At 40.2% G+C, this 23,605-nt stretch overlaps 1 protein-coding gene across 9 annotated transcripts in view; it reads left to right on the top strand.

Annotated features, from left to right (window-relative positions):
- PLEKHA5 (pleckstrin homology domain containing A5) overlaps positions 1 to 23,605 on the top strand; it is a 259,545-nt gene that overhangs the window by 194,515 nt on the left and 41,425 nt on the right. For 5 of the 9 annotated variants that reach the window (XM_019544474.1, XM_019544472.1, XM_019544478.1 and 2 more), the window contains 5 exons: positions 5,417 to 5,884; positions 12,294 to 12,762; positions 15,780 to 15,863; positions 18,471 to 18,590; positions 19,452 to 19,505. In XM_019544474.1, coding sequence (XP_019400019.1) covers positions 5,417 to 5,884; positions 12,294 to 12,762; positions 15,780 to 15,863; positions 18,471 to 18,590; positions 19,452 to 19,505 — 1,195 coding nt within the window. The remainder of the gene's footprint in view (positions 1 to 5,416; positions 5,885 to 12,293; positions 12,763 to 15,779; positions 15,864 to 18,470; positions 18,591 to 19,451; positions 19,506 to 23,605) is intronic. The other 4 variants (XM_019544475.1, XM_019544477.1, XM_019544473.1 and 1 more) reach the window with 1 other exon arrangement.

Below are 23,605 nucleotides of genomic sequence, written 5' to 3'. Positions count from 1 at the left end.
CGCCCATGCCTCTCACCCAGACCTGAGCCAGCACAGTTGGGAAGGGCCTGCACTGCAGGGACCTCTGCTCCTCCCTGCTGCCTGGCCCAGGTGACCATCGGAGGCAGGGCTAGGGACCACACCAGCTGTAAACTGGGCTGGGCAGGTGCTGAGGGGACAAGGAAAGGCTCCCGCCACACAGGCTCCCACTCAGCTGTGTTGGTTGAAGACCAGGGGTCTCAACCTCACTTGTAACCACTTCTTGCCCCTGCTGGAGAACAGGGAGCCTCACCCTGCTACAGCCCCCTCCTGTGTGCCTCCCTACCTTCTCCCCCACCCCACACTGTGTCCTTGGCAGGTTCCTCTGTGCCCTTCCCACTGCACTGCGCTGAGGAGCTGGGTTGGGTAGCCCAGGAGCTGTCTCCAGGAGCAGCCTGTGCCCCATCTGCTCGTTGGCTGATGCTGTAGCTGTCACTGCTGCTGCCCTTGACACCATTCTCCAGCAACCCAGAACCTTGTACTCATGGTGACAGGTTGTGACCAGGAGCAGCAGCCACTGTGCCCAGCCTCGCTCGGCTCCCCAGCCAAGGGCTCCCTCCATTTCCTCTTAGCTTATGCTGCTGCTCTGATGCATCATGGGACATTCTAATATTGTAAAAGCCTAAGTCTGTTTGTCTGTAATGCTTTATTCGCACTCTGATTGGCCCATGGAAACAGCCAATCAGAGCGCTCCAAGCGTGGGGGAATGCCACCATGGTTCTGAAGCCATGCTGAGGACTGGACAGAGGGTGGGGGCCCCACCCCGCTCCCTGCAAGCAGGATCAAGGACTGGACTCCCTGCAGGAGGCAGAACAGCAGCAGCATGGGGCATTAGGTGGTAGCACTCCATCCTAGCTCCCTCCTCTGTCATTCTTGACGGGCAGTTGGCTAGTAAATAAATATTTCCCTTCACTTGGTGACAGGGAGAGGAACAGGCACCAGTGGTGGCAGTAGGATTAGATCCAGCTTGCCCAGCCCAAGCACTTAAGCCAAGCAGTGTGCTGCTGCCTCCTGCTGCTGCTATTTGGCTTGTGCACTTTATGCAGTAAGTCTCACTTGGAGAGATGCACACATCCATCCCAGGCACTGTACATGTGGTGCAGCTGGGGTCCTGAGGTGTAGAATGCCCTGCGAGGGAGGGGGGGTTAACAGGACAGCAACCTAACTTGAGTCATTAGGAGATCTGGTACAGAAGCTTGATAGGCCTGTCCAGCTGAACTTCCTTAAGTCTAACACTGCATCCATGCAGGTCTGTCTTAGAACAGGTCCTGCCATTTGTAAGCCAATCTGTATGCCCTGTACTTCCATATTGTTACAGATTTAGACTGGTTTTTGGTAACTTAAACCAGTTTGCATGTAATGTCTGTACCCGGCCTTTAAGTGAAACATCTGCCAGAGCTCTGAGTAGCAGCACCTAGGGAAAAGAGCCTGGTTGTTGTTCAGCTCTTGAGCTACATGCAAATTTTACTTTCACTTTTGCTCATAACTGACAGAAACTGTTCTTACTGCATTTTGTGCATGTAATGCTCACTGCAATTTCCAGCAGCAGGTTTTTGGAAAGAAGTGCATATTTTATGCGAGAAAAATAGTAATTACATTTCATTCTCATCAAATCTTGTCATCTATTTTACTTTTGATGTTATTAAGTTTGCATTGATTTGCACTATAAAGGAGGTTTTTAAAGGAAAAAAATTCTCTGGGTTCTTGTAAATATTGAAAAAGAAGATGAAGCAGAATTGCTTTGGTCTGTCTGGAGTATTTTTAGGCTCTAGAAACAATGGTATTTACAAGTACAGTTATCAGACTGGGAAGCAACTTGTAACTCAGAAAATAAATATTTGCGCTACAGGCAAGGACATTGGTCTGATGTGCTGTAATTATAGCGTGTTAGAGCAGACTTGATTAATTGAGTCTGCTAGAGTGTGCTTATTAGCATGCTCCAGCGGCTTCTGTATCTGATGTATTCACCATGCCTGCACTTCAAAATGGTGGCAGGAACACTTTTTAACTAAAGCTCTTCGAATGAGCTTTAGTTAAAGTACCCTCACTGCCATTTTGAAGTTCAGAAAGCTGAATACACAAGACATTGCAGGCACTTTAATTAAAGCAGCTCTAATTAAAGTGCCTCCCCCCTCCCCTGTTTAGCCCTGCATGTGTGTGGGCCAGGAAACATGGTGGACAGTGTTAGTTCTGTCATGTACAACATGCATCCATTAAAGCAACAATCTTTTTACTTGTAACAAAATTTGTGTTAACTTTTTAACTTTGGCAGAAGCAGTATTAACCTGCTCCTAGCGTTCCATGTCTGCCATCATACCTATAGGCTGGGGAGTGACCTTCTCAGCACCACTGAGGCAGAAAAAGATATTGGAGTCACTTGACTCCAGGATGAACATGAGTTGTCAATGTGATGAAGCAGTTGGCAGGGCCAGTTGCACCTTGTCATGCATCCGTAGGTTCTTCACAAACAGGTCCAGGGAGGAGATTCTCCCTCTCTACGCAGTGCTAGTCAGGTGGCAGCTGGAGTACAGTGTCTAGTTCTGGATGCCGCAGTTCAAGCGGGATGCAGACAACTTGGAGAGGGTCCAAAGAAGAGTCACTTGTCTGATTGGAGGCCTGCAGGGAAGGCTCTACGAGGAAAGGCTAAGGGACCTTAACCTCTTCAGCCTCTCCAAGAGAAGGCTGAGAGAGGACCTTGTGGTGGAATACAAATTTATAAGGGGGGAGCAACATGAAGTAGGCGATGATCTGTTTTCCAGGGCACCGCCTGGAACAACAAGGAACAATGGCCATAAGCTATTGGAGAGTAGGTTTAGACTGGACATTAGAAAAAAGTTCTTCATGGTCAGGGTTGCCAGGATCTGGAATGAGCTTCCAAGGGAGGTGGTGCTCACCCCATCCTTGGGAGTCTTCGAGAGGAGACTGGACGGGCACCTAGCTGAGATCACATGACCCTTGTGATCATGGGTCACCAAAGGGTTTGGTGACCCTTTTTTTGCCTGCCAGGGGTAGGGGGTTAGACTAGATGGACCACTGAGGTCCCTTCCAACCCTGGAATCTTATGAATGTCAGGTTGACGACATTTGCATCTGCCAGCACTGTAAAAGACAAGCTGTGCTTATGGATAGTCTCTTGATAACCTGCAGTCACAGAGATGTTCTTGTTAAATTATTGATCTGCCTGTTTCTCAAGTGCTCCTCAGACTGTTTGTGTTCTAGCTATGGGTCTACTGTATGCAACAAACATCAATATTGGGCCCTTTCTGATAGGGATACTTTAAATTTTGTTATACAAGTCCCCGTTTCCTTCACAGTTTTTCATGGAGAGGTGAGTATGGAAGCTATTCTTGTGAATTCAGCTACCGGTCATTTTATCCCATCACTTACGAGAAACTTCACAAAGTAGGATTAAGGCATCTTGCATTGCTTTGTCCTTAAACACTTCAAGTACTCTGAGGTTTTCTTGGTTGGTTGGTTGCTTTTAGAAGAGAAATAATAAAGTACAAGTATTGTAGTTCGGAAAGATTTTTCACTTGGAAAGTACATTTTCATAGAGAATTTCATTTACTTTTTAAAAGTTTTCTTTTAACTACATCCTTTTCTATAGTTCTATAAAGTTTTCTCATGTTCCAAATTAAGTATCTTAATACAAGAGAATTCCCACCCAGAAATTATACTGCTTAAATACTTTTTTCACTTATAATTAGTTACAGTCTGACTGAGCTAACAGTTGTGAACCAAAAATGTGTTCAAGTATCAGTCAAAGGAAATCTTCATGAAAACATGTAAACTAATTTATATCTGCAGTCCAGAATATTAGTAACTATGAGGTGGTAACCTTACTTTCCTCCCCTGGTTACTGGGAGGTATAATTCTGCTCAATATGTTTAAGCCTTTCTGGTGGGAACAAGTTGCAAATATATGTAGAATTCCTTTTAAAAAAAAGTCTAGTAATAATGGGTAATATTTTCTAAATGACCTTAGTACCTCATGTGTTTAGGTACTTATAAACATTAAGCCAAGTCTTGTTCAGTTATGAAAAGGTTTGGGGTAGTTATAATTTAAAACAGTTCCAAGGAAGTTGAATCTTTGTCAGACAATTGGGCCTTGTGTTTTAACTCAAGTACCCCAAAAAGTTTGTATTTACATAGGCAATTACTTTGGTTAAATGGAATTAGAGTATTTATGGATGCTAGTCAGTTGGATCTAGGTGGAAGCCCAGACATTCAGTAGCCCTGAATTAATCAGCTTTGCACAAAATTAGGCACTAGCATTGAGAGAGATGCTTTAGAAAAATGGTTTGCTGCAAAATGTATTTTCAGGTCAATCAAAATTATTTGCAAATTTGTTCTGAATTTAGCTAATACTGAAGATGACAAAGAAAAAATCTTGTCCAAATGTTTCATTTTAGTATTAATATGTGAACTGTCTTAAAAAGGATTTTTATACTCAGTTTTATAAAATAGCCAAGGTATTTCATTTCAGCTTGACCAACCCTGAAATGTTTTGTTGTTCTGTTTTGGTTTTTTTCCTTCTACCAACAAAATGAAAAATCAAAAATTATTCTTAGTGCTTCATGAGGCCTGCAGTTTGAAGCAGTTTGAATATCCCAACCTTGAAATGCTCTCGACTCTTGTGAAATCTTGGAATTTAAAAAGAAAATACATAAGCTGACAAAGTATATGTTTCTGTTACTTACATAAATATAAGGGTTGGGTAGCAGTTGCTTTTAAGTTTTAAGAGAGAGATGATTATTTTTGTGCCACAGTTCCATAGTCAGCAGCTATTCCCCCTCCCGCTAAAATTAGGGGGAGCCACAACTATTTTCCACAAAATCTACAATAGCTGAAATGATAACATACTGGAGAGAGCTAACTAATGTGACCATAGAAAGTTTAAAATAAAAAAGAAAGTGCCCATGTTGAAATAAGTATCATAATGAATCACAAACCTGACAGCACCATATGTTTTAAGCTTTGGTTTCAAATCATTCTAAATTCCAGGTTGATTGTTTCAAAGGCTGGGACTCATCTGAGGAGTCAGTGTTCTGTTTCAACGTCATTTCCTCTGGGGAAATTAATATCTCCTTTTTCTGGTTTCTGTCTTCTTTCGTACCGTTTCGTGGTCACTTTCCAGATAGCATAATTTGGAGCTTGGCTTGGAATAGATGCTTCTAAAATGGGAAAGAACAGGATGGGAGTCTTTTTAAAAGAAAACATGGCTTGGTTAATTTTTCTAAGGACCAGCTGTTAGAAGTTCAGCATGAGTGGACAGTGGACTTGGGTAAATATGGACCCCAAGAAAATCAAGGACTCTCTCTGTTTCACACACACATGCGCAATATAGGTGCCAATATTTTTGTGCAGTTACTTTATGCCATATGTTTTTCTCCTCCTTAGAGTAGAGAAGATAACAACTGAAAATACACCACCTCGAGAAGTGAATAATATTTCAAACCACCGGGTCTTAATAAAACCAGAAGCACAGAATAATCAGAAAAACAAAGAAGTAAGCAAAGCTGAAGAGAAGAAGGCTTTGGAAGCTGAAAAATATGGGTTCCAGAAAGTTGGACAAGACAAACCCTTGACTAAAATTAATAGTGTAAAGCTAAATTATTTGGGATCAGAATACAGGACCTTACCAACAAGCACAGTTCAGGCTGCACATTTCAAGCCAGTTCATTTAAATGGGTCTGAAAATAAAGCTGTCAATGTTATCCTGGCAGACGCTGGAGATGGAGGCCAGCACAATACAGCTCAGTCACATACGGAGTCTGAACGAGACATGCAGAGAACTAACTCAATGCTGCAGCTGGAACAGTGGATTAAAATGCAGAGAGGAAAAGGCCAAGAAGAAGAAACAAGAGGGTAAGAGTTTGAGATTATATTTGAAACTAGACTTTCTACTAAGTATTTATAGTGGTGATCTTCATTAGATACGAGAGTTGTGCAGTTAACTCTGCTGCATGCATGTATGGTTCTGCATTTGGCTTTTCAGTGCTATCTCGCCTGATTGCATGCACTAGTTACCTAGATATGCAACTGAAGCAGTTCTGTAAGAAGATAGTATTTAGCCTGGTAACAACTGCATTTGAAGAAGAAATGCCAAGACAATTTTAGACTCAACACTTAGAGTTGGGAAGGGATATAAGAAATGCAGTAATTTTTTTTACATGAATTGCAGTTGCTCCTGAACTTTAGTAATGCTATATTGTGTGCCTTAAAATATATATTAATGCATTAAAGCAAAGGGAAAGTAATGATACTAACCTAAATGTTGTCCAAATCAAGTGAAATAAAGTGTGAACACACAGCATAATTAGATTGCTCAAATGTTAATTCAATTTTAGACTTAAATGTGCACTCATAAAATGAGAGACACAAAAAAGCAAGGGAAATCCAAAAAAATAATAAAGGTATATAAAGCATCAAAAGTTACTTGCTTCTGTTAAAGATTAGTTTGAAGTTTGTGTGCATTTCTAAGAAGAAGACTTGCATACCAGAGTATCTTGTGATCGTGGCATGAGCGTGGTGAGTAGGTAATACCCATGAAGTGCGTGGGTGTAGTTGAGACCCATGAAGTGCATGGGTGTTTGGAGTTGTGACCTGCTTTTTCCTCTTCCCCTTTCCTTTTTCCCCTTCTCTGCTCCCTTCCCAGTAGTGGGATTGTAATATCAGAAGGAAATCCATCCCTCTCCCCTCTTACCTCCTCACCTTCTCCTTTGCCTGTCTTGTCTCTGCTCTTCTCCCTCAGCTGCTGTCAACCTACGAACAGTTCATTGGTGAGTAGTGGGATTGTGTAGCATCAGAGGTAAGTGGATGATGCAGTGAAGGGAGAGGGGGACCACAGACAAGATAAGTCCATTATATGTAGAACTAGAAGAAAATGATCTTTAATGTTAAATATCCCTCTACTCCCTGAGAGAGATGGTCAGAAACTCCTCTCCAGGTGTATTTAGCTTCTTGCTTATAGCATAGGCTTTGAACACCAGTTACGTGGTTCTCATTACCATTCAGAAAGAGGGTTTGTGATGAATAATAAAAAAAATCATGATTACTCAATTTTCCTTATAAAGCCTGTTTGTGAAGTTGTCCAAGAACAGTGTTTCATGTGTCTGTTTTATGAACAGGGGGTTTTTGTGGTAACTTTTTTAAACCTTTTGCTTTAAAAAGAATTCTGGGCTATTTTTAATCTGTGGTAGCAAAATTAGATTACATCATTTGGAGTTGGTCATGCAGATTCACCTAAATTGATCTTCAGTTTTATTTTCTAAATATAACTATTTAAATAAATGTCTAATGCTTCCAGGTTTTTAGTGAATTACAGTGCTTATCTTTAAAGCTTTAAAGTGCCTCTGTGACTGGTTGGCACTATAAAATCTTGTGCCAATAGCAGTTATTTCTCATGGTAGAAATAAAAAGCCTTCCAGGCTGTCTGACAGGCAACTGTAGCACCCTAAACGCAGAAGATCTTGATATCCAGTATACAGACTCTTTTTAAAAATTAGTTATGCTCAAATATTCCAGTTTAATTTAAACTATTGTGATAATGGCACAGCAAGTGTTTGAAAATGATAGACTTCACCTAGGTTAAGGAATGCAGACACAAGAGCAGGCAATTGGACCTAAATAATCTACTTTCCTGGAATGTTAGGACGTGTTATTGTGAATGTATAAAGATTTACTCTAGGCTCATTTATGCTTGTCAAAAATTGTTGAACAAACTAGTTCCTCCTCCCTTCTCTACTCCCATTAAATATAATTGGTAACTGCTCAGTCTCTATGGGCTCAAGTAGTCTTTCTGGGTGCACTTGTATTGACAGTTTGATCAAGTGTAAATTAAAATTTGTACTACAGAGTGACTCTCTCGCTCTGACATTTATCACATTATGTATGCTTGGGTAATGCAAGCTTGATATGGTTCTGTGATGTAATTAGTCTCAAAATTAGAATTCAAAACTTGTGTAACTTGCAGACAGACAATGAAACCTGAATAGCGATGTTGTTTCCAATTGTGAAGAAGCATAAAACCTTGAGAGTTTTCTCCCTTCTGGATTCTTATCGCTTCTCCATTATTATGCTGGCTGTATTCCAAAACAAACTGATTCCATTGTAGAAGCTGTGTAGTGGAAAACATTATTAACTGGCAGCATCAGAATCCCTTTGACCATACAAAGCATTTGTTATTTAAATATGGGTGAAATTAGTAGCACAAGCAACTGTCCTGAGAAATGAGACTTTGAAGCTGACCAGAAAAGTGGAAGAAAAAGAGAGCTTGTGATTTTTTTCTTTTTCTGTTCTGGCATGCAGTAAGATGGTCTAGAGTGTTTGTTTGTTTTTGTTTTCTCAAACAGTTTTTTGTTTTAAATGGATTTTAGTGGATTTTTAATGGGTTTTTTTACATTAGAAATTCAGGTGTTTTCCAGGCTGGCGGAAGATTCTGATCTCAGAACTAGTGAAATGGTGGCATCACAAAACAATGAAATTTGAGATATTGAGAGTCAAAGGCCTCATTTAACATTTAAAACTGAGTTTTGTTTGTTCCTTAGTAGGATGGAAATTTAGGATTCTGGAAAAGTAGGGCTAGAGGGAAAGGAGACCTCAGGAGGTCATCTAATCCAGTCCTGTGCTCAAAACAGGATCAGCTCTATCAAAATTTGTTTATAATAAACCTGTTTAGTTGACTGTTTATGGTTTTGTAGAAATACACCTTTTGTTTAGAGATTCAGCATCCTCCAGCTTATGATAAAGTTGCTTTCAATACCTATCCTTGCATACCCTACCTATCCACCCAGTTTTTCAGCTAAAAACAGAAAATCAAACTAGACTCATAATGCTTCTGAAGTTTGTTTTTTTTTTTTAAAAAGGCTGTAAACATAATAAATAGTCAGAAGGCACATACCTACTTTTTAGTTCTTTGCAAGTAAAATGTATGATTATAGGACTTTTTAGGTTTGTGCAACATTTGATTGTATCAGTAATAGCTAAGAGTTGTTTATGTTGTAAGCATGAAACTGAAAAATTACTGAAGGAATACTGTTTAAAGAGTAGGCTACGATCCACCTTTGCAGTTCAAGATTGGCCAAGAAAAAATCTCCTAAGATCTGTATCTCTTAAGCTCTGTATCGTCCATCCATCCATCAGTTTTACCATGTGGCATTTATATGCAAGAAACTGTATGTCCCACAGCTCATATATTTAAAAGTATTTGGAAAAAAAAATTCCCAAGATCAAGCACATACATAATAAAGGAAGACTGTTAATTAGCGATTGCACAGATTTTGCTTTTTTCTCCCTTCCTTAGGAACATTTTTTTTCCTCTTACTTTTAGCTTCATGAGACCCACACAAACAAGGGAAACTGCCACAGGGTTTAGCAACGTTTGCTGTTCAGGTTTTGTGAAATAAGTCATTTTTTCTGATCTTTTGGTAGGTTACTTTGAGGTACTACAAGAGAATGGCTCAGTTAAGGGTTCTCTTTTGATTATGAAAAATATGCTTGCACAGTGTATGCATTCACTCATTGTCAGAGTGCACTTGGGTCTCTTTCTGAGCATATTTCTGACCAGAAAACTGGTCCCCTATAAAGTCCTGGATTCCTTCCTTTTTTTTCTTTTTCTTTTCAAGATTACTTAACTGATATTTTCCTCTTTACACTCGCACACGAGACAGTTTCTAGTCTAAGAATGAGAAACTTGTTTCCTAAGGCAACCATCAGTTATCTGCTTAAGGATGGAGTGCAATTTTTAATGCTTAATCCTTCTTATCTTAGGATACTTGCACCTCACAGAATTGAATCTGTAGAGAGAATAGCAGAACGCTCACCCACAATAAAAAAAATTAATATCTGGATTGGAATAGATCTTGAACCATCCAAAATTGAATGAATGGAAGCTTAGCAAAAAAAAACAAAACACCCCAGCAAAAAAACTCCCTAACCTTGTAGTTTTCCTGAACGTGAAAAAATGGTGAGTCATTTGTATTGTGTGCTGTAGAGAGGTTTTGCCCAACAGCAAATTGAACAAATACTGATTTGACTTAATTGGCTTAAATCAAAATTCTGTACTGTACTTTAGGGCTTTGGTAAGAAGGTTGGGTATGCAGGAATTGCCAGAGACCTGACAAACTTACTTTGATTTTAAGGCTTCATTTAATATCTTCATAGTGCTAATAAATTGTAAATAAGGGTTGGTGGACTTAAATCTTCCGAAGTGTGAGAGTGTAGGCAAAAGGGTTGCATGAAGATGTTTGTAATTTAATTTTTTACATGTTCAAAACTTCAAATAGGTTGCTTCCTCCCCTCCCCACCCCCAAAGTAACATGCCTCTAGGCCTTGAACTCCTTTATTTTTTAATTTCAAACTCTAGAAAAAGTACACATTACAAATAGTAAAAAATGTAACTTAGAAAGTTGGGGGAGAAAAGGTATGTGCATTGAAACGCAAGCCACCTCCACACCTTCCCCCTCCCGCCCCCAAAAAACAACAAAACCCCAACTAGGCTTACAGGGTACCTTTACACATTCTCTGGGGGGGTGGGGGGGTAGCTCTTCAATCTGAGAGCTCCTCTGATTAAAGTGTCTGTAGCATCTCATGTCTTCAGTATCCCATACTTCAAAATGGTGGCAAGAGCACTTTAACTAAAGCTCATCTAACAAGCTTATTTAAAACACCCCCACCACCATTTTGAAATGCAGCATCACTGAATACATGAGGTGCAGAGGCTGCTGGAGTGTGCGATTAGCACGCTCCAGAAGACTCAATTAATGGAGTCTACTCTGATGCACTGTAATAACAGCGTGTTGGAGCAGCATCCCCACATGTCCACAGGCACCCACAGTGTAGGCAGTTCAAATGAAGCTCATGTCAGAACAAGGGTGGGAATCTGTTCCCATTTCTGCTCAACTTTGGGCCAGGCAGGTTATCTTCCTGTGTGTGCTTAATTTACCAGTCTACCGAATCATAGATAATACTTGTAACCTCCCTGAGAAGTAATGAAGATAAATTCATTGGGACAGGGGTTGCCACCCTGCGGCATGAGTGCCAGAAATGACATTGGCAGGTCCAGTGTAGCACGTGGAGGGGACAGGCAGCAGATTGGTCAGGAGGCAGAAAGGGCAGGAAGCAAAGAAGGGCAAGAGATTAGGCAGGGGAAGGGTATCAGAGCAGCACTTGGAGGTTGTGGGGCTAATTTGTTGCATCCTTGCCACTGCATTAAGGTTTGTAATACACTTGATGGCAACTTCCCTTTGCAAAGCAGTCTAGGTATTTGTAAATATTTATTTAGTTCAACTCAGTTTCTCTATTTTTGTACCAGTTATAGGTAAATAGTTGTTAGAAACAAATGAACTTTGTTAGCACTTATTTCACTATCTGACTAACTATAGCTCTTAATGCTGTTTTATTGGTTCTTTAGTTCTAAAATACCGATTTTTTTTTTTTTTCAGTTCCAGGATCATAGTTGATTAAAATGGTTAAATCGGTTTGGTCATAAAATGTGGTGCCTTTCAGCTTTAGGCTGTCTGTTTGAATTGTGGGTGTGACTGGAAGTTCCTGATACCTGTTCTCATGTCCTGTAAGAAGAGTTAAGTTTCGTTTCATTTCCTCCATGCTGGAAAAGTACCAATTCCACCACTACAAATGGCCTTTAATAGTAAATTTCACAATGTTCTTAGAGCAGGCATTACACAGACCAAGACTTCTGGCCTAGCTTCTTGCCTTGCTGGAAACAGTTCCTCCAACCACAGTTAATGAACGTGATGATTTTTATGGACTATTTTTCCCTGATGCTGCTTATTATGTTTCCCAAGCTCTATGAGTCTGGGGACTCCGTTTTCAAGACTGTTTATCTGGCATTAAAAGAGGTAACTGCTGGACTGTATGCCTATGCCCAGTCAGGCATTAGCCCAACTTAACCCCTTGTGGGCAATAAGTTGGCCACAGGCAGGCATTTGGACAGTTCTACATTAAATCATTACCAATATTTCTGCCTTGCTGTAACTGTAGTTAAGTTGAAATAAAAAGGAAGGTCAGTCATAGAGCCATATCATGAGTATCTGAAACTCCAGTTAATAAACAAAACATCTACCACCTCAGGGATTGGCCCCGAATTGGCTCTCCTGTGCAGTAATCTGATATAGAGATTATATTCGTACATATTTTGAGAGTAAACTGATCATAAAAAAAAATGGTTTAGTTAAGAAAAGGGAAAGATGTTAGAAAACTTTGCATTCCTGCAATAGCAATGTTCTTGACTATTAAAGCAAAACTCTTGTTTCAGCATTATTTCGTATCAGACGTTGCCAAGAAATATGCCAAGCTATCGACCTCAAGCTTTACCACGGTACCCGGAAGGCTATAGAACCCTGCCAAGGAACACCAAAATGAGGCCTGAGAGCATCTGTAGTGTAACGCCATCCGCTTATGACAGAACCATAGGGCCAGTAACAGCTGAAGAAAAACGGAGATCAATGCGAGATGACACAATGTGGCAACTCTATGAATGGCAGCAACGTCAGTTTTACAATAAACAAACAACTCTTACTAGACATAATACTATAAGTAGTCCAAAAACCATGATTAATATTTCTGATCAGGCAATGCATTCAATTCCAACATCACCTTCCCATGGTTCAATAGCTGGTTTCCAAGGATATTCCCCTCAACGCACATACAGATCAGAAGTATCTTCACCAGTGCAAAGAGGAGATATAACGATTGACCGTCGACACCGGACACATCATGCTAAGGTGAAATATTTAATTTCCTTGTATGTAACTAATAAAATTGAGGCTGAAAGGGCTCTGTTACTTGGATCTAGACTTTCCAAGTTATTCTGGGGGAACTGAGAAATGTATTTTTAGCTGTTTAAATAGGCGGGGGAGTTGCTACCTGGTATCATGCAGTAGCTGTTAAAGTGTAGCTTTTATCTCTGTTATCCTGTAGGGATTCAAGTGAGCTAAATCACCCACTTTAACCTTTAACGAAGTAGGACTGGAGTGAAATGCTACAGGCATGCTGGCAAGTTGCAGAGTACTGGTAACCTTAGTACCAGTATAATCCAGTGGTGGGCAGTTATTTGTGCCCAAGGGCCACACGTGGAATTTGATAAGCTGTTGCAGGCCTGCTCTGCTCCCTAGAGCTGTGCGAAACAGCTATGTCTCGTTTTGATTTTGGATTCGGCCATTTCAGAGGTCAGTGGTTCATTTCAGTGTTTCGGATCACTGCTCTGTTTCAATTCGGCCAAATCTATTTCGGCGTTTCAATGCTGTTTTGGAGATTTGGATCAGCCAGGGAGAGGCAGGCACAGCTGGGTGGCTGCAGGTTGCTCCTTGAGCTGTGCCTGTTTCTCCCCAGCAGGGGGAGCCATGGTAAAAGCCCCCATCGCTTCTGGCCCTATCCCCTACCTGGCTAGCCTCAGACTAGTCCTGGCACAAAAAAAAAAGGCTTGCACTCACTGGTTGTAGCAGTGGCAGTGGGGGCTCATGGCAGACCCCCACCCCTGAGCACCACAGGGGCATGGGGCAGCCACCACGCAGGTGCCAGGTGGTGGAGGCAAACCTCAGTGCCCCATGCTGCATGGGGGGGTTCTGCCACAAGCCCTCAGAGCCCCCCCGGCCCCTGCTACAGCTGGTGAGTGTAGGACTTAAAAAAAAGAGTACCAGGAGGCTGGGCTGGTCAGGGGATGGGGCCAGGCAGGGCAGCCATGGGGGCTTCTCTCATGGTTCCACTGGCTGTGGTCAGCGCAGGCTGCACCAAGCAGGTGCTGGTGCTGGTGCTGGCCTGAGCCGGCAGTGGCAGCATGCTGTCATCCTGCATACAGATCTGGGGCCCCACACCCCTCGGGAGGGCTTCAGGGCTGTGCCAGACTCCTCCTGGGGGACATGGGCCCCCCGATGTGTGCAAGGAATGACAGCAGGCTGCTGTCCCTCCCCCAGAGCACTGGGATTGGAAGGGACCTCAGGGACAGATTGCAGACACTGGCCAGCTACAGATGTCAATATCTGAGCAGTTCCCCACCCCCTTTTTCCCCTCCCTCTTCTTAGTTTCTGTTTCCCTGCAAGCCTGGCTCCAAAACATTACAGAAACATTTTGGATGGTTTCATTTTGTTTCAGAGATGCTTTTAAGCTTTCCATTTCATTTTGGATTGGGTTTTTTGGGCACCAAAAGGGGCCAAAACACCTCCAAAATGAAACAGCAGCTGAAATTTTGCACAGCCCTACTGCTCCCCCTGCCTTCAGTGGCAGCCCTTGCTCCTGATCTTGCCCCTGCTGCACCACTCTGAGCAAGCAGCTTCAGCCAGGTCTTCTGCCCCAGCACATGGGGCTCTAGCTCCAGCTACCAGGAAGGCAGCGAGGAGCTGGAGCTGAAGCTGGAGCTGAAGCTGGAGCCCCATGAGCTGGGGCAGGAGCCACCTGGGTGAAGCTGCTCACCTGCCAGTCCAGAACAGCAGGGGCAGCAGCAGCTTCAAGGAGGCTGCTCCCAATGCAGCTGCAGCCAGCTGGGTGCTAATCTGTGGTGGGCCACCCCCCAACACCCCTCCCCACCTCTGGCAGTGGCTTCTCCCACTCCTGCCATGCCATGCCGCTTTTGGCAGGTGTGTGAGGCTCCAGCTTCAGCTCCTGACTGCTTTCTGGTGGAAGGTGGCTGGGATCTGGACCCTGAGCCCCATGTGCTGGGGCAGAAGCTGCCCAGCTAAAGCTGTTCTCCTAGAGCAGTGTGGTGCAGCACTGCAGGAGCAAGATCAAGAGCAGAAGCTGCTGCTGGAGGTGGGGGGTATACAGGAGCTCCTGGCTGCACTGGAAACAGCCCACTGAAAGCTGCACATACTGCTTGTGAGCCCTAGTGGGAGCCTGGCATGAGTGGGTAGGGCGTGGCCCCATGTGGAGTGCCGCAGGGGCAGGCATGGCCTGAATCTGGCCACGGACTGTATTGTACTCACCTCTGCTCTAATGTGTATTAATCATATTTGTATATTCTGCAATAATACATGCTTCACTATAATGTAGATGCAATTGCTTGTTAACATGGCCATTGAAGAGAATTACTGCAATTAATATTTATTTAAAAGGAAATTGTAGTTTATCAAACTCTGTGGCTTGTGAAAGTAGTGAAAGAAATTGTCTCTGTTCAAAGGATAGAAAATCTTACCTTAAGAATATAAGATTTAACCCTACGTATGATGTAACTTCACATTTGCTTCAAGGGGCATTAAACAAATCAGCATACTCATTAATCACAATATCTGAGACCATCCAAGTGAGTTTTGAAAGAAAATTCATTTGGAATTTGAGGCTGCATTTGAGCTCCAGGCTGGCCTTTGGAAATTATGATGAGAACTAGGTCCTCACAGAGCTGAAGCTGAAATTTTCTCATCTTCAGGCACCAATAAGACTGACTCTTTGTTTCTGGATTTACTCATTTGGTGCTGCTAAGTTTTTTGGTAAGATCACTTGTACCTGGCTCCAGCAGCAGACCCTCTGTAAGACTGGTAGCTATCCCTTGCCAGCTCAGTAAGCTAAACTTAAATTTTAAACCTGAATCCCCAATGAATTTCTGTTAGCCTCAATGGCCACATCCAGACAAGCAAGCACATGCCTGTTGTGGCATCTTAAAGCAGTTTAACCAGTGCTTGCATTCTGGCACCTGTCCTACAAATTAAGTTGACTTGGAAAAATTATATTTAAGAAATTCATATTTAACCTTTAGTGCAAAAGACTTTGGCAGACAGCCATGGATTATAATACGCAATTTTGTTTTTCATAGCATGTGTTCGTGCCTGACAGAAGGTCAATGCCAGCAGGTCTGAGCTTGCAGCCTATTACTCCCCAGAGTCTTCAAGGCAAAACGGTGAGTGGCATTTTTATGAGGTACATCAGGTTTTATATAGTCTATAAATGAAAATATACAACACTTTTTTCCCCACTGTTTGGGGAGCAGAGTTTACATGTTTTGTTTTAAATAGAGATTTCCACGCTGAAGAAAGTGATTCTGTTTGGTTACATTGAGGATTTACAAGGATACTATGTGGTTTTTATCTTAGATTTTCTTGAGTTCTGTTCTGAAACATTACATTTACCTTATTTTAAAAAATTCTGTGTTAGCAAGAAGTTTTCTATTTTAGATTTCTCTAGCATGGGATTGTAACAAAGAACTGTCTTTCTTTCTGAATCCTGTATAGTCAGAAAAGAATATGTTCTTATTTGCCCATACTGAGCATTTGTCTTAGTAATAGGATGTGTTTCCTTTGATCAGAATTTTTTTATGAATATTGATTAATGAACCTATGCAAGAGTTCAAATATACCTCAGTCCTCCCTCAACCCTTACTCCTCAAAAAAGTATGATGTTGACTTAAAATTCAGGCAGTGCTTGGTCTGCCAGTTTAAGGTTTTTGAATTCTCCATGCCTACCCAAAGTTTGTGACAAATTTAAGTTGGAAATTAAACCTTAAATCCACATACGGCCCAGCACATCTGATCCCTGACTCTTGCATGCATCCACAGCAGACTGTCTGTCTTAGCTGCTCCTTACTTCCCTTTTTAGCTGCCTCCTATCTCTACCATGTAGGAAGAGAACTTTCCTTGGCTCCCTATCTCTTCACTGAGTCCTGCACTGTGGGGCTGGAATGAAGCTGCTGAATTGGATAGAAAGAGAAGTGTACTTGGTTACTTTTTGCTTGCTGCAGCAGCTGAGCCTGCTGGAAGCAGTGAAGGGTTTGAGGGTCGTACAGTCAGCAGCAACAGCAGCTGATGGGGAAAACTCCTAAGACGCTTGTGTGTTGCAACAAAAGCCCCCAGAATTGGCTTGAAATAACAACACTCAAAGTAATATCAGGAGTTTTTGCAGTGGCATGAATTTCAAGCTGAATTTGAAATCTGAGACTTGTAACTAGCCATAAAAATAATTCAGCCTTAAATGTACAATTTGGTTCCCAAATTATGAGTAGATCGATGTAAAACATCCATAAGAAAATGCTTTCAACCCTGAAACTATTTTAATTGGATTCTTGCATATCTATACAAAGATATTACTGTAATTTCTGTTTTTCTATGAGTGCCATGCAGACAAAACAGTTCCATTTCAGATTAAATTTATTTTTTATCCAGCTTTTGCTGGGATCTAATTTGAAAATATGTTGTAGTATGAAAGTATGTGGCCTAAGTGCTTAATACATTATTGATGGAAGAATTACTCCAGCTATTGATCCTAAAGCAAGTACAGTGCCAATATAAAAATAAGCTGTTTTACAACTTGACTTGCATATTGTTTTTCAGTGAAAGATAAAGGTTTTTGATACCAGCAGTTATGTTTCAATTCCTTGCACCCTCTAGTGGACACCCTCTAGCTAAATAATTCTTCAGTTTCCTTTTTAATTCTTATTGCTTTGCGCCTTTTGAATAAGAATGCACAGACTTTGCAGAAAATGTGGATTGCTGTTCTTTTTTTTAGCTGAATTGCACAACTGCCAAAAAAGCTGATCACTGTGGAAATAATTATTTTATAAAACCTCTTTTGTAAGTGGGAAAGTAAGGGAAAGGAACAAAGAAGTGGTTTGAAAAAGAAAAGGAAGGAAAAAACTGCTTTTGCAAGTACTGCTAATGAGAGGATATCCTGAAAATTGATCAGGTTGACTTGTTCCTAATTTTTGTTCTGAAATGTTCTGTTTAGAATTATCCAGGAGACTGCAACTGCTCATTATTTTTATTTGTTGAAAGTGTCTTATAACTTATAGATGATCATAAAAGTATACCAAGCATTTTGTAAATTTGCTGCTTATAAACCTTTGGAGAGGATGGGAAAAGAAACTCTTTTGTACTTGTGATGTTGTCCTGTTGTGCACATGTGTTTGCAGTTTGATTATTCTTAGAACTGAATAGTATGGCTTGGAAGTATGTCTTGGAAAAGTGTTGTATTACCCAGGCACATTTTAATAGCTAAAAGGGAAAGTAAAATCACCTTCAGTCTGCTGGCCTTTGACAGTGTTCTTTTTTTATGAATAGTAAACTTCCCTTTTGCTTTTTTTTTATTTTCTCCTTTCCTCATTTCCAAATAAACGCTGTGGTACAGATGATGATGATTTCTGGTGGGTTGGCATGTCTTCTTCACCTAAAGCTATGCAATTATATAATGTGCTTAACATTTGTAGGCTCAATCATTGTAGGGACTACATAGATCATTTGTCCTGCAAACTGCTAACCTTCATTTTGTCCACTATAGGAAATGCAGCCGGGATTATTTCAGGTTCAGGTTCTAGGAGTTATTAAAAACTCTGTCTTGATCTTATGTCCTAAATACTCATTGGGTCCTTTTAAACATAGTATCATTTTTGGCATATTATTGTAAACAGTAATGAATTATGACAAAATGCCAAGAACCCATAGTTAGATTAAGTGTTGTTTAGGACACCAATTAACCTATTTTCCACTCTTTGGCTTCTTACACTGCACTCCTTCAGCCAGAGGAGCTCACGCTGCTGCTAATAAAGCTGCGACGGCAGCAAGCTGAACTGAGTAGTATCCGGGAACACACACTAGCACAGCTCATGCAGCTAAAACTTGAGGCCAGCAGCCCAAAGGTCAGCTATGAAATGGTGTGTGTCATGTATCATCCTCACTAACTTTGAGCCATTCATAATCAAAGTTTGCATTGCTCCATTAGTGCAAAGTTCTCTGAGTAGCTGTGGATGTAGCATAGAATGCCATTGTTTCCTTGCATACATGATGTTCTGCTATTAACCCTTTGAATGCAACGCTTATGACTAAGTAAAACAGTCAAAATATAGGTAGGAACACTTCTAAATATATCGCTTCTGCAGTATCTGGAAAAAAATTATAAGCTTTGCAAATTGATCAGGTAAAACATTATCCTCAAATAGGTAGTTAACAGATGCCATAAACAAGTATATTGAGAGAGGACCATAATATGGATTTGTTTTCTTAGTATTCCTTCATGCCAGATACAACTTGTTCTATTATCTTTCTGCAAGGACAGATGATCCTTAAAGCATGTAATTTTATCAAAGGGTTTATAGTTGTCTACGTAGTCATATATATAGAATTTCCACATGGACATACTGATTTCTTACATGTGTTCTGTTAAGTAAACAGCTAAATAATTCAATAAAGTAAATTTCACAGTAGTTTCATTAAACAAAATATGCCTACTTTTTGTATCTCTGCTTCTGTCTGATGTGCTTGGCTTTTTTAAAATTTTACTGTAGTAGTTCATAGTTAAGTCACAGCCAGTTTTCATAAACAGTTATTTCTTGGACCTAAAACATGTTAAAAGTTTACCCTCACATATATAAAATCTTAGTATTACAGCTTCTGATGAAACTGAAAGATGAGGAGCTGTTTTTATATCTTTTCAACTGACCTTTTCATGCATTCTGTACCTTCTATCCCTTTCCTTTTTCTTCTGTTCTGCTGCCTGCTAGAATGAGATTCTTTCACATCACCTTCAAAGGAATGCTATATATTTGGATCATCAGGTGGGATTTGAAGCTTTTTTGGGATATTTACATCCTTTAATGCATCTTGCTTGTTACTGCCAAACTAGACATATTTGGGGGAGATGCTTAAATATTTTCTGTCAATTGGAGATGTGTTTTTTATTGTGTTATGCAACTTTCTTTACAAACCACAATGCATCTTAAATTTTAGTGCATATTTAACATGTAATGAAATTATAAAATAGAATCAAACACTAGATGTTTGCAAGGCTGCTATTTTGCTGTTGTTTTTTGCTTTCCTCAAATGTAGCTAACCTGAAACTTTATCAGCTTTACCATAATAACCAAACATACAATGCTTTCAAACTAATAAGCATAACACACATAAAATGTATACAGTGCTACTGTTGATTGTTTGTTCTAAACAAACTGATACAAAAAATCAAACATGTTTCTTCAAGACTTGAATTTAAAACATTTTTTCAAGTTCGATTAACATAATGTGTGTGTTTAAACAAAGGATACGTTACTTCACCGATTTCCATTTTTCCCTTTTGCTAAATCTTTTGTTCATTTTTATATATGAATAAGATTTTACTTCTTCATAACTTCTGCTGATTTCCAAAGTGAGGGTCTAATACTTCATTGAACAATGTAATCTGTTGCTCTGAGAATAATTCTGATGTCACACATAGCTTTTGGCTTCACTGCAGGATTCAATAGGAGTTAGAGATAAGCTGTGTATGAGAGCTCTTTAATCACTGAAATGAAATCTTTTGACATTAGAAACAGAAAAAATCATAAGTACTTGAAAGGAAAAGCAGGCTAAGAGATGTGCCAGCTTTTGAGTTTGACATAAAAAACTCTAAATTTTTTCCAAACACCGTTGTCTCCTGAATTTTGTATTTAGAAGCAGTTAAGTACAAATTTTGGATCTTGGTGTCCATTCTGTCACAATACTCATTATATTTCAATATTTTAAAAAAAGAAAAGAAACTTTTTGGCTCAATTTTCATTGCTTTCCACCCTGTGTATTCATTTGCACTCAGTTTACGCTGGCATCAGTGCCTGTATAAAGTGCAAAGCAGCGAACAAGAAGGTCATTTCTTTCCTCAGTGTTAAACCAAAGTATTTCATTCAACTCAAACATTTTCAGCTTTAATATTGTTACTGCCTATATCAGATGTTAAACCACTGATCATATTCCCTATTACTGATTGGTCACAAATTTTGATTTGTTAGTACAGTACAATGGATTGCTTTAAATGGAAGAAAATAATTTATAATTTGAGATCTTCGTAAAGAAGTCATCATTTGCTTGCATTACTTAAAAATATTCAATTGAATTGCATTTGTTCTGGAATTTTAATCAGTCAGTGGCTTGCAAAAGTATGTATTTGTTTCTGTGTTGGTTAGGTTTTGTTATAAACTAAATACCATCACTGAACTTAATATCCTGTACCATAAATATAAAAAAAAATAGACAAAGCCTCAACCATAGATACAGGAAAGATCTGACCCTCATGTACCATAAGAAAGTAGCATCATTGTAAAGTGTAAATTCCCTAGTCACTGTAGCATATAGAACAGGGGTAGAATACATGACTTGGGTTATCTGCTCAATTTCTCTTCCTCATCTTTCTTTTGCATTAGTACAAAATGTCCCCTGTACTAAATAAATCCCTGAGGAGTCTGTAATCTACTTTAAACACCTTTATGGCCAGTGTCTCAACTCTTCCGTATGCTAATTAGTCCATTAAAATGACCCTTATTTTTAGGAGGGAAAATCCTAACGCTTGACATAAAATTGTTGTTGTGTATTTCCAGGCCATAGTTGCTTCTTATAACAACTTTAGTGACCTTGAGTGAACTTTAATCTCTTTGGGTTGCTACATGACAAGTGTATATATATAATTGCAGATTTCTTCTCTTAACTTGCATGTAATCTCCAAGTACAAATTTCATTAAACTCTCTTCTTGGAGCATAAAAGGACTCAAATCCTTTTATCATTGTTATCCCTTTACTTAGATGCAGGGAGTGTAGTACTTCGTCATAAAGACTGCACAGAATATTTCTGTCTTAGATGCAAAACCTTATTCATGTATATATGCACAGATAGTGATTTGTGAGGACTATTGCAATAAAATATTTATGTTAGAAAATAGTTCTTTGATTGTCAAGAGCAAGTCAGGCTTTACCTGATTTCCTTCTCTGAGAGAGTGAATGGCTTTGTGGATAGAGAGGAAGCAATGATTCCTGTGGCATTCTAGTAAGTGAAGGAAATATATTCTAGATCAGTGGTTTTCAACCTTTTTTTTATTTGTGGACCTGTTTGGAAATTTCAAATGGAGTTACAGACCCATTTAAAAATTTCAAACAGAGGTGCAGACCTCTTTTGAATTGTAAGTGTGGGTATTCACATACTTTTGATTGTAGTAATCTTCCATGGCCCCCCCCAGACCATGGACCACTGCTCTAGATGAAACAGCTATAATGTGGATATATAACTTGTTGAATCATCAGTGTCACACTGGGAGGAAATATAGAGTGGGGTTCCCCAGGGGCTGGTCCTGGGTACAGTACTTTTCAGAATTTTCAAGAAAGTTTTGTAGGATGGAATTGTTGCAGATGAAACTAAGCTGGATGGGGTAGCAGACACTTTGGAGTGTAGAACTAGGATTCAGAATGACTTTGATGAATTGGGGAAATGGCATGAAATAAACAGGAAGAAATTTGGACAAGTGCAAGGTACTACATTTCAGATGGATGATTAAATGCACAAACACTACCTAACTTGCAGTACTGCAGAAAGGGATTTGAGATTTATAGTAGACCACAAGCTGACTGAATCAAGAGTGTAATATTATTGCAAAATAAATCTAATACCACACAAGAATATATTAACAGGCAAATCCATGCAGTTTTTGTTCTCTAGTTAGCCCAGGTCAGGCTTCATGCAGAGTACTGTCCAGTTTTAAGCACTGAATTCCAAGGAGGAGGTGAATGAAGTGGGAAGAGGCCAAAGAAGAGCTGTAAGAGTGGTTAGAGATTTAGAGTTGGGAACACTTAGTTTGAAGATGAGACTGAGGGAGTTTTATGGTTCTTCAAATGCATGAATGATGGTGATAAACTTTTTCTTTGTCTGTAGAGGGAAGGACAAGAAGCAATAGGCTTTGCAATGAGGGAGATGTAGTTTGGATATCCTGAAGAACTTTGTAACTGTGGGAGTAGTAAGTGGACCAGAACAGTGATGTCCTCAGCACAATGGATGCTAAAGCTTCCCAGTGCAGAAAGTTGTTAAACAGAAAAAAATATTAAAATGTGGCCTAAGCGGGCAGTGAAAAAAGATAAATATCTTTTGGAAAGGGAATGAAAAAAATCTCTTAGTTGATGTTCCTTGACATTTGCCAAAGTCTAGTTACATTAGCAGTGTTCCTCTGTATTCCTTGGCTTTATAACATTGAATGAAATATATAAAGCAAGTACAAAAGTTAAAGTAAAAATAAACTGGTTTGAAGGAAGATAGAGCTGTCTCTTGGAAATAACACGCAGTTCAAAGGTAGGACTGGTAGATTCTCCTCAGAATTTTTCTTGTTTCTTGATCTGTGATGGTCTCAAACTCTCTTGGCCACCCCAGTGCTGGATCTGAATTCCTCAGAGGTGACCATCTGCAGGGAGTAGTGATGGTTAATACTACTGATGCTCGCCCTTTTCTGCTGACACGCATCCTCTACAGGGCTCCATACCCTGGATAGCGGTGGCTGGGTTCCACTCACCCCGCTCCTGAATTCCCAGCCCTTCTAAGAACCCTACAAGCCAGATGTGACACAGCTCCACAGGTTGGATCCAGCCTGCAGGCCATACGTTTGACACTCCTGCTTTGTGACATCAGGCAGCTGACTAATTCACTTTGTTCTTCAGCTTATGTTTGCAAAACATCTCAATTAATATTTGTAAAGAACTCTGAAATCCTTAAATAAAAGACACTATATCAGGGGTAGGCAACCCCTGACATGAGTGCCAGAGTGTGGCACACAAAGACATTTTACTTAGCACGTGTGTCTTGGAGTGGATGGCAGAAAAGGGGCCAGGGATGTGCTTCCACAACAAGGATTGGGTCCCTCGCAACTCCCTGTCA

Source organism: Crocodylus porosus, unplaced genomic scaffold (genome assembly GCF_001723895.1).
Source record: "Crocodylus porosus isolate Cpor-Errol unplaced genomic scaffold, CroPor_comp1, whole genome shotgun sequence".
Lineage (NCBI taxonomy): Eukaryota > Metazoa > Chordata > Crocodylia > Crocodylidae > Crocodylus > Crocodylus porosus.
Note: the sequence above shows the minus strand (reverse complement) of the source record. Positions and strands in the feature narration are given on the sequence as shown.